The sequence below is a fragment of the Epinephelus moara genome, chromosome 11 (assembly GCF_006386435.1).
Source record: "Epinephelus moara isolate mb chromosome 11, YSFRI_EMoa_1.0, whole genome shotgun sequence".
Taxonomy (NCBI): domain Eukaryota; kingdom Metazoa; phylum Chordata; class Actinopteri; order Perciformes; family Serranidae; genus Epinephelus; species Epinephelus moara.
Window position 1 is genome coordinate 19,851,844 of NC_065516.1, and position 12,024 is coordinate 19,863,867.

Sequence of the window (12,024 nt, forward strand, 5' to 3'; positions counted from 1 at the left end):
ACAAGTCACTTGTGGTCCATTCAGAATGGATCCGCAACACACTTTTGGACCGCGAGCCTTCACTTGGGAACCACTGCGTTATGTTATCTGTGCTTCCCCTTAAGTGGTGTTATTGTCATTATCTGTGTTGGTGCTCATTTATTGACACACTATCCCAAATTTTACAATTGGCAGGACAATGAATCAGCTGTTGTTTCCTACTAAAACATGAATTCAAGTACCACATAACACATAAGTTAAATATTAATTACCAAGGTAAATTACTTTGTTAGTGTCTCTCACATTGCCCTTTGAAAAGGAAGCACTGCAAATTTAGTTACATGTTGATAGGAGCACCTGTGAAACTCCTGTTACCAACTGGGGGCTCTCATCTTGAAAAAAGCAGCCTTGTCGAGGCCCACCGAGTTAACTCTTGTTACCAACTGGGGGTTTTATTTTTCTAACTTTTGACAATGCCTGACCTCATGTTCCCTCCTGATTAAGGCTCCATACCAGATATCGGATAGTGATAGTATCCTCACTGCATTTTATGGCTTTACAAGTTGAAGCTGAGGTGAGTAAAGTTACCCTGTATTGCCATTATCTGTGTTATTTCTCATTTTACTAGTTTATCCAAATGAACTTTTACGGTGGATCAAGTTGATGGAGGAAGTGTTGTTCCCTGATAAAAGATGAGTTAAACCCAGTGCCATATCAAAATCATAATGTGCTGGGTTAACTATTAATAAATTAGATAAGATATACTGCATGTTAAACCGGACACATCCATCTCCCACACTGCACTCTGAAGGAGAACATTGGTAGATTTATCCGCACATCACTATGAGCAGCTTCGGGCAGATCCTAAAGGAGGTTGGGGAGTTTGGTTTGTTTCAGAAACGGTTATTGGCTGCATTATGCATCCCCACCATATATGCTGCTTTTGATGTGATCGGTCAGGTGTTTGCAGGAGTGAGCTTTCCACATCACTGTAACACTGACTGGATCTTGGAGCGTGGGCCAAACCTGACAGATGAAAGACGAAGAAATCTCACCATCCCAGTGAACGAGGATGGGAAGTATGAAAGCTGTAAAATGTTCACACCTGTGGATTTGGATTTGGAAACTATTGAAGCATATGGGATTAACACTACAACAGGATGCACAGATGGATGGGACTATGAGACACCCGTAGGTGCTTCGAGCATTATGTCAGAGGTAAGCAACCTAACAGCTAAGGGCCCCTAGTAGACTCAAGACCCTCAGTCTCTCAGCTCTGTGTAATAAGACTGTAATTCCTTGCCATACCCCTACTTTCTTTCTTTGATCTGTGAAGTAAGACAAAGTAAAAAATACATAGTTACAGTGCTTAAATGTTTTCGGAAGTATTTGTACTTTATGTAAGTTTTTAAATATCTGTCAACTTTTACTTTAACTCCACTACATATCTGAAGTACAATACATACTATTACTCTAACACATTTCCCCTAAGCATCTTCATTACTTCATTACTACAAAATAAAATCAGGTTTGGTGAATCAGTGGTCCTAGCTTGCAAATGAGGTCATAGGTTCATGACGTAAGGGTATGCTACATGCTAGCAGCTATGTGAGTAGAATTTCACTCGCCGATGNACAAAATAAAATCAGGTTTGGTGAATCAGTGGTCCTAGCTTGCAAATGAGGTCATAGGTTCATGACGTAAGGGTATGCTACATGCTAGCAGCTATGTGAGTAGAATTTCACTCGCCGATGAGGCTGACTGCATGATGCAGAAAATGGAGTCACACAGCAGAGAGGGTGGGTAGTAATTCAATGAGATACAGATTTGTGACAGATTTGTGTGTCAGTGCTAGAGGTCAAAGGTTTTTTGAAATCCTTTAAGTTGGTTTATATTGTAAGAGAAAATAAACTTAATAATTCTCAAAATTCTGATCGCTTGCTTTTCATTAACAGCACTTGTACTTTTATTTTAAATACTTCAGAACATTTAATATCACAAAATAACTTTTGATTCTTAAGTACAAAATATATCAGATACTTTGAGACTTTTACTCAAGTAATATTCTAATAGGTGACTTTAACTTCTACCAAAGTCATTTTCTGGTAAGATATCTGTACTTTTCTCAAGTGATGCTTTCATGAACTTTCATGTTGGTCCACCACTGTCCTTTCTCCTCTTTTCAAAATCCTTTTCTCTTTTCAGTTTGATCTGGTTTGTGACAAGAACGGTATGATCGAGGCCTCACAGTCCATCTACATGGCAGGTTTTCTGTTTGGAGCGTTGACGTTTGGGGCAATTTCTGACAGGTGAGGACCAATAACATATACACTTCAACCTCCAACGTAAGCAATAGTTGTCATTCTTTGTATGACTGAAGGGGATTTTGATTTCACAGCAGCTGTCACCTTGATAATTATAATTTTACAAGACTTGTGGGTGTCACCCAACGCGTCGTCATTCCCAGCTTGTCAAATACAATAACTTGGTCAGTGGCCCTCGGCATCACATATAGATGCACAAGACACTCTCAAGCGTTTGTATGAGACACCCTGGCTTTCGGTTAACCCCAATGTAAACCCATTGTCAGCAATATTAGGTGCTCAGAGCGACTGACTTAGTATGAAGAGCTAGAAACAAAACATACAAACAAACACAGGACTTTAGCCCAGGAGGTTCCATGTGAAACAACACATTCTCACTCTGACCTTGTCACATATTGACGTGCTTGGTCATGGACTTTCCACGTCCACATACGATGTGCAAGATACCCTGGGTGCGTTGGTTGTTGATGTTGTGGGACGTGTGTCAAGTTCTGTCTGTCACGTGCATTGTCTACCTTTTCACAGGAAATTTATCGTTTGCACTACGTCGCTACAACACCATGAATTGACGTTTTTTTCCCTCAACGCATGTGATAAGGTTTAGGCAACAAAAACGCTTGGTTAGGTTTTGTAAAGTAGAACAGGTTTTGGCTTTAGAATCTTACGGGATGCGACATTTCGTCCCCGTCCTGCCGCGTTTCCCCCCTGACTCCGCCAAGCGCTGTTAAAATATAATGGCAACCGGCTGCATATCAGGCAGAAGTTAATGGACGCCTTTTTTGGTTGGTTTCTGACGCCACAAGTGACTGCCCAAGCACCGAATTTCAAAGACTTGGGAGTGAGACTGGGCTTTGTGAAACCAAAAGTCAACATTATTTGAACCTAAACCACGATCTTCAGTGTCTCCAAGTTTAAGGACATGGTTCTCTGCTGGGAAAAAAAAGTGGACTGCCCCCTTGGAGTTGGGAGTAACCTACTGCCACAAGTGAAGGAGTTCTAGTATCTCAGTGTCTTGTGTACAATTAAGGGTAGAATGGAGCGTAAGATGGACAGGCAGTTTAGTGCAGCGTCAGCATTGATGCAGGTGTTTCGCCAGACTGTTGTGGTGAAGGGGGAGCTGAGCTGGAAGACAAGGCTCGCAATTTATCGGTCCATCTATGTTCCCACCCTCACCTATGGTCATGAGATTTGGGTAGTGACCAAAAGAATTAGATAGTGGGTACACACGGCCAAAATGAGTTTCCTCCGTAGGATGGCTCGGCCCAGTCTTAGAGATAGGCTAAGGAGCTCAGAGTGGAGCCGCTGCTTCTTCACATTGCAAGGGGCCAGTTGAGGTGGTTTGGGCATCTGATCTCCCAGACCAGGATCTGCCTGGGCAATGCCTGTAAGAGGTTTTCTGGGTGTGTCCAACAGGTGGGAGACCCTCGGGTAGAGCCAGAACATGCTAGAGGGATTATATATGTCTCATCTGGCCTAAAAACACCTCAAAAACATTGCTGCAAAGAGGGACGTCTGGACTACCTTGCTAAGCCTACTGCCCCCATGACTAGGCCTGGATAAGCAGGGTCAATTGATATTTGACTATTCGAGGCAGCAAAGGGTTAGTTCACTGCACAAGCACAACAGCAGCGCAAGACGAGCTGTAATAATTCTCATCAAATGATAAATGACTGTGGATGAATAACACTGAATTACAGTCTACCTGTAAAACTATCTAGTTACATCATGTAACTAGATTGTTGGAATGTCACCTCACCTCATTTATAGTTTCTCGCTTTACATTGATCGCATTAAATTCTGCCTGCCGGTTTCCTGACATTCCTGAAACACCCTACCCAAGAACCACTGTGTCTAGCATTTACTTCACTATCCACCCACATATTGACACACAACCAACGCCTGTTATCAGAGGAGCAAGTTGATCATTCTCTTGGCGTCATAATATCTTTTCCACAAGGAGGTGAAGTTAATTTTAAGTATACACCTCTGACGTCATGTTAAGTATACACCTCTGACGTCGGTGACCTTAGTGGTTGGTACGGCTGTGGTCATGTGTTTCCTGTGTTGAAGTGGCCAGGTGGTCCGTTGTGCTACAGTGCATTCTGGTAGTTGTGGGTTTTCTACCACTCAGGTGAAAGCAAATGCTACAGCCAGTTTCCTCTGTTTTCTCGGGTGGTATAGCACCAATTTCAAAAGTATTTACATCTTTTTACTGCATAGACAGCATAGTTACATGAAAAGCTGTGTTTTCAGTAATGAAATACTTCTTTAAGGGATCATCTACCCAATAATCTATCTCCTTCTATGACAAGCAAACAGTGAAAGATAAATAGTATTTAGATTCACCTTTTATCCTTTAAAACAAAACAAATACTCTTCTCTGTTTGTAGGTTCGGGCGACGCTTTGCAATCCTCCTCTGCCTCTTTGTCCTACTATTGTCTGGCGTGGGTGCTGCTTTCTCGCCAAACATCTATGTTTACATGGTCTTAAAATTTTTCTGTGGGAGTTCAGGAGGTGTCATTATAATGAACACATCTGTGATGGGTAAGTACCCTGTTCATCTGTGACTAAGGACACTCATTGAATGAAGTAGAAATGCTAAAATCAGAACTAATGAGAGAGATGATAGTGTTGGGGGGGTTGACATGGATGCCTAACATCGGGATCATCAGAGACACCTGTAGCTCATCTGCATATAAAGTAAACCTGGAAGATTTGAATCGTGTCTTTCACCTCTTCATCTTTTTTATCAGTAGCTTCAATTCCACATTGCATGACTGTGACACTGAGCAGGCAACTGCTAGTCATACATTTGTAAAAATATATAAACATTCTTATCAGTGCGAGGCTATTAACTCAACACTGTTGTTACCACTGAAATAAAATAATGTGTGATCATCTGTTTTATAGGAGTGGAGTGGACTCACTCATCTAAGTCTGCTCTTTGCACAATGTCCATCATTTTGTTCTTTCCTGCTGGACTGATGCTGTTGTCTGGCATTGCCTATTTAACCCCCAACTGGAGGATCCTGCAGCTGGTGCTCTACAGTCCTATTCTCCTCCTCCTAGGATTCTTGTACTGGTGAGCAGCCTCTCAGAGCGCAATACTTCAACAAGTTCATAAAGTGCATCAAGCAAAAAACAAAGAGGTTTTAATTCTAAAGCCCAGTTTAGACCAAAGTTTTTCAACGAGATGAGTTGAAACATGCAACTACCTGCAACGTTCTGTTCTGAAAAGTTCTGAAAATCTGCTGGTTCACACCACTGCAACTAGATAAGACGGTGTATCATCTCTATGCGACAACTCTCTGTACTTCTGTTCTGCTTTCCAGCTTTTCAGGCTAATTTTGTGGATGAATATAATTTGTCACTTCTTAAAATATGAATGAGGATAGTGATAGTGAGATACTGGCTACAGTTGCATTTGTAGTAGTGATGAAATGGTGAAAAAGAGAAACAAAATGGGCATCAGATGGACTGTAACAGTGTGTTCACACCGGGCGCGAGGCGAATTTTTCGCGCGATAAGATTACATACAAAGTCAATGTAAAGACGCGAATAGACGCAAATTTGTGCCAGCGGCGCGAACGGCGCAAACGACGCGAATGACGCGACGCGAATGGAGCAAACACGCGAAATTCGCGTCATTCGCCTCTTCGCGCAAGTTCAAAATATTGAACTTGAGCGAAATATTCGCTTGATGCTGTGTCGGGGCAGCCTATCAGCGTTGAGATTTTCCTGTCGTCACCGACGTCACTGACGTGCTGCTGCCGTTGTAGTAAACAACATTCATTCAGGCGACATGTGACTTGCCGGATACAGTGAATATTTATTGATTTTCACACGCAAAAAACTCACCGGAGACAGATGGATATTTATTTTGGTGCTAATATTCAATGCAGGCTCCACTTCACCGACGGCGACTGGGATGCTCGCCCTCACTGCAGGTGTCTGGGTTATGGAGAACGCAGGTAGCCTTCACACACTTCTCTGCCACATCTGGATGGACCTCAATGGTCAACAACTGCCCCGCGTTGTTCCGAAAATGGAGGACAAGCTAATAATAGCTGTTTGTGGCCACCCTGAGCTTTATGACGTTACGTCCCCAAATTATAAGCTTCGGACCAAGAAAGACCTGGCGTGGAGGAAAGTGAGTGAGGAGGTCGGTCTGCCTGGTAAGTTTTGAAAATTGATTCCAACTATCGGCTGTACGTTTCTATCAACAAAGTTAGCACTAGCATTAGCCCCAGTTAGCACAACCGATGTAGCTTGCTTTCCGGCCGGCATACTTGTCTGATTTACTAGCGGTGTGAACACACTGTTACTCGCGCGAATGACTCGCGTGAATGTCGCGAGTAAAAACAAATATTCCAGCGGTCAAACTCGCGCGAGTAGAGCGAGGCGAATATTTTACTCGCGCCCGGTGTGAACACACTGTTAGACTTGCCAATAAGTTAGTCAATAATAAGTTGAGTTCAGACCGCTGCAACTTTTCTCACCATTGTTCTAAAATGGTTTTGTCTCATCGTGAATCTTTGGTCTGAACTGGGCTTAACATCACAGTCATGGTTTGTCATTTTGAACTTGTGTTCCATCAGGTTTCTCCCGGAGTCAGCTCGCTGGCTGATGACCCACGGCAGGAAGGTGGAGGCACAAAAGGAGCTCCAGAGAGCAGCCAAGGTTAATGGGAAGACGGTCCCAGAACATCTGCTGGACAAGGTGAGCTGCATCAAACACACTTTGACTTCTGCCAAAATATACAAACCTTTTTGTCATATGTGAACATTTTCTAAAATTGAACTCTTACTTTTTTAGCTTGAAATGGAGGGAACAGTGGAGAGAAGAAACGTGTCGGACATCTTCCGAATATCGTATTTGAGAAAACGTACTTTCATAATGGGCTATAACTGGTACGTCTTCTTTAATTGAGATTATTGTTCATACCACTGTCTTTGACAGTCTGGCGATCATTATACAGATACATCATTCATGTTTAGCAATGATATGCAATAGCTACAGGTTTAATAGCACACATTTGTCACAATGATACTGTTTAACTGAATGTATTTCTGACTCTCCAACACTAGGTTCTCAATAAGTCTTCTGTATTATGGACTGAGCCTGAATGTTGGCAGTTTCGGCCTGAATATCTACCTCACACAGTTCATCTTTGGTGTTGTCGAAGTACCGGCAAACCTGAGTGTTTTGACCCTAGTTCAACATATTGGAAGGAGAAAATGTCAAGTAGGCTACCTGTTCTTTGGGGGTGCTGCATGCCTCCTGGTCCTTGCTGTTCCAAAAGGTATCTTCGAAACCTCAGATATGTTCTCATGATCTGAAAACATTTGTTATAAAGGTGTGAATTTTTCAGTGTTTATCTGACAGGTACAGTGTATGGTTTCATAACATATTATCTACCCATCAGATCTTCCTGTGGTGGTAACAATCATAGCCGTAATTGGGAAATTTGCTGCTGCTGCCGCTTTCAGCACAGCCTACGTTTACACTGCAGAGTTATACCCAACCATTTTAAGGTAATGCCACTTTTTCTGCTCCTTGTGATGATTACATCAAAAAAATAGTAACACTGGTATCTGTCTAAATACTGAGATACATTTAGTTTTCCATTAAATTACATTTATTGTGATAAATGTGTAATTATACCACAAACAGCAACGCTAGACTGCGTTTCCAATACTTAGTGATGTTCTTAGTATCTTAAAAAGAGGGTGAACAAGAGACTGCTTTTTTAATATTGTGTAACTACTGTAAATACTAAACACTGGACACTACATTAACAACAATGAATACTCCATATTCAAAAACCTACACTTGAATTTCCTGTATCTCCTTTTTACGCAGTAATGACTCACTTTGGTCCCTAATTAAAGGATAACTTTGGCATTTTTCAAGCTGGAGCCTATTTCCCCATGTAGATTGATCAAAGAGGCTGATGTGAATGAGGATGAATGAGTAAATGCTGTCCAGGTTAAGAAGGTGCCAAAGTTATCCTTTAATATTAAGGAATTTAAAAGATATTGTTAGTTAAAAGTTATTACTGCCTTTTTCTTCTAGTCTGTTGTCTTCTTCCCCTTGTACATATCTGTGTTTGTATAGGTACCCACTATGTATTTTCTTGATATTTCATCTATAGTTACTAAAATCATCCCAATCAGTGTTTGATTCCTGACGAGTCCATTATGAATTCTTTCAGGCAGAATGGTGTAGGTGTAAACTCCATGTGTGCTCGTGTGGGGGGCATCCTCGCTCCACTGATCAGGCTCCTGGACGTCTACCATCACATCATCCCCATGCTGATATACGGCGTTGTCCCCATTGCTGCTGCAGGTTTCTCTTTACTACTGCCTGAAACCCTCAATGTTGAACTGCAGGACCACGCTGAACTCAAGTGAGTTATGCTGGATTTGAAAATATATACATACATATTCAAATTACATTAACTATTTTAAGCTAAACTATTCTATGTGTTAATAATCCTTTTTTCTTTTATTAATTTTAGGAAACCAGGTATTGGACCTGCTGCGAACAGATAAAGTGCTACACATATTACTCAAGGACACAAGCTTTAATCTGTACTGAATTCATAATCAGATGTTTATAGTTTATTTTTTCCTTATTTATAATCAGGTATGAAACTATCAACTATAATTTCTTGTTGTTTCAGTTAACTGATTTCTAATTGATTTATTTAACAGGGATTTATCAGTGTGCAGCCACCAAAAGTTAAAGCTTCAAATAAATAACTTTTTCATTTGTAAGTTATTAAATAAAGTTTTTTGTTGGTTATCTACAGTCTGTTAGATTTATTTTGCCTGTACAGAAGATTTTGATATTTTCATAATTTGACTTTGTTTATATTTAAAATTCTGCATATGTGTAGTTGTTATAAAATCATTTGTTGTATCATCTGATCTCAGTCATCGGTGTCAAGATTAAACTTGAAGCATATTTTGCTCTTGGACTTTTAACTGTGCCTCACCTTTTGTTTTCCCATTATAGACTCTGTTCCAGATAACTGGTAGTTATAGTGGTCTGATTGTATTTTATGGCTACATAAGTTATGTAGAGTTACATATATTATCGTTATCTATGTTATTGCCACTTTTATTATTTTATACAGACCAGCTTTTACAGTCAGTGGACCTGTGCCAACAGTACTAAAAGACAACAGCTATGATCCAGCGCCATATCACCCTTATATAACATGCTGAGTGAAAAATGAATTAGTGAGATGAAGTATATCAACACCTACCTTAACTCAGCACATCCATCTCCCCCACTTTGATGAGGGACCTCTGAAAATTAAGCCACATCAATGATATATTGATGAAGGCAGAGTGTGGTGAATCCTCAATTCTGGTTCTACCTGATCTTAGCACGGCGTTTGATACGGTGGACCATAGCATCATTATTGAAAGATTGAGAACCTGGGTTGGTATCTCTGGAACTGCCCTCCAGTAGTTCACTTCATACTTTTCAGATAGAAAATTTTCTGTCTGTCAATGGTTTCAAATAATCTCAAGCCCGGTCTATGTTTGGAGTGCCACAGAGATCCATTCTTGGTCCAATTTTATTCTCTTTGTATTTGCTTCCCTTGGGCCACATTATTAGACAATATGATATTTCATTTCATTGTTACACTGATGACACTCAGCTGTACTTGTCCTGCAAACCATCAGAATCAGCTAAATTATCTGCCCTGCATAATTGCTTAGCTGCGGTTAAGGACTGGATGGCACTGGATTTTCTCCAGCTGAACCCCTCTAAAACAGAGGTCCTTATTATAAGCCCTGAGCACTCTCACAGTTCTTGGTCTGCCTGCTCTTGGCTCTTTAGCCCAACACGTTGTTAGCACTGTTAAGAGCCTTGGAGTTATTTTGGATGAGAACCTCACTCTTGAGTCCCATGTTAAAAAGCTAACGTGCTTTTTTCATCTGAGAAACATCTCTAGAATCAGATATTTTATTTCTTTTAATGATCTTCAAAAAGTGATTCATGCATTTATAATGTCTCGTCTGGACTATTGTAATGCTGTGTTTACTTGCCTGGGACAAAATTTGATTCAACGGCTTCGGGGTGTCCAAAATGCTGCAGCCAGACTTTTAACTAGAGCCCAAAAACATGAACACATTTCACCTGCTTACCTGAGGAACTCAGACATGAAAATTCACTTATTACTTTTAAATCAGCTCTCAAAACTTACTTTTATCGCATGGCCTTTGTTTAATTTGTTGACTCCTGATTGTGATTTTGCTTGTTGATTGTTGCTTATTTTAACTGTTTCATTTGTGAAGCACTTTGTAACAGTTGTTTTGAAAGGTGCTATATAAATAAAGTTATTATTATTATTATTATTATAATTATTATTACAAACATATGTGGACAGATAGGACAGGAGATTGGGGAGTTTGGTTTGTTTCAGAAATGCTTATTGGCTGCATTGCATCCCCACCATATATGCTGCTTTAACAAGATTGGTCAGGTGTTTACAGGAACGAGCTTTCCACACCACCGTAACACTGACTGGATCTTGGAGTGTGGGACAAACCTGACAGATGAGAGACAAACAGTCCTTTTCATTATGCCTAATTATGCTTACTCGCCTCCTCTCTTCTCACGTGACCCTGAAATCAATCCCTGATCATGAAGGATCTTCCAATTCCGTGATTGCACCTCTAGGAGACTAGGAGAGGATGCTTTTGGAGGAGCTTAAAGCGAGGACACACTGGTGTATCCTACAGCTCCCCTAGGGTTATGGCAAGATTGTGTTGTGTTCTGTGGCAAATATTGCTGCAGCTCACACAGTTTATTCTCAATTCGCTTACTTCATAGTGTTGTGGAAAGGGATCTACAGATAGTATAGGGTTTGGACCCTGAGGTGGGGGAGCCCCTCTGTGCAGAGTTTGCATGTTCTCCCTGTGTCAGCATGAGTTTTCTAGGGGTACTCCGGCTTCCTCCCATTATCCAAAGACATGCAGGTTAACTGGTGACTCAAAATTGTCCATAGGTGTGAATGTGAGTGTGAATGGTTCTGTCCTTACGTGTCAGCCCTGTGATAGTCTGGTGACCTGTCCAGGGTGTGCCCTGCCTCTCGCCCAATGTCAGCTGGGATAGGCTCCAGCACCCCTGCAACCACCAACAGGAAAAGCGGTTACGGAAAATGAATGAATGAACGAACAGTTACGTGATGAGATGCAATATAATGTGACATCACCCTGTGTGTAATAAATGCACGTCTTTAGATTATATAAAATAATTTGAAGTATTGTGGCATCACAAAAGCAAAAGTTATTTTTTTGTTTGTTTTTTATTTACAATCCAACAAACACACTGGTGGTTCACGGGTCAGGGTTTTATAAAGCCTGCACCTACCCGGCCATTATGTGAACCAATCCTGTAAACATATGGGTTATTTAATGACCTGAACCCAAATTTGCAAACTGGAGCTAAAAGTTTCTGATAATAACTACCTCTTTGCATTTGCCTATACTGCGTGTAATTTCCAGTAAATATTACAATATAAAATGTGGGATAGCTGGTGCTTTTAGCACATAGCAACCTTTATTGTCACTTTGTTAAAAGTGAAAACCTAAACATTATTTAGGGGTAACAAATTTGCATTTTAGGAGAAACCTAGAAATACACAGTAAGTATTTTTATCATTCAGTACATATTGACAGGAAACAAACAGGGGACTAA

General features: G+C 40.8%; 1 protein-coding gene across 1 annotated transcript; it reads left to right on the forward strand.

Moving 5' to 3' along the window:
* The first annotated feature begins 667 nt into the window (after positions 1-667).
* Positions 668-8,887, forward strand: LOC126397444 (solute carrier family 22 member 13-like). The gene is made up of 10 exons (XM_050056265.1): positions 668-1,197; positions 2,185-2,288; positions 4,694-4,848; positions 5,215-5,386; positions 6,903-7,023; positions 7,120-7,214; positions 7,392-7,606; positions 7,730-7,838; positions 8,519-8,713; positions 8,825-8,887. The coding sequence occupies exons 1-10, from the start codon at positions 823-825 to the stop codon at positions 8,856-8,858; spliced, it is 1,575 nt and encodes a 524-aa protein (XP_049912222.1). The 5' UTR covers positions 668-822; the 3' UTR covers positions 8,859-8,887.
* The last annotated feature ends 3,137 nt before the right edge of the window (positions 8,888-12,024 follow it).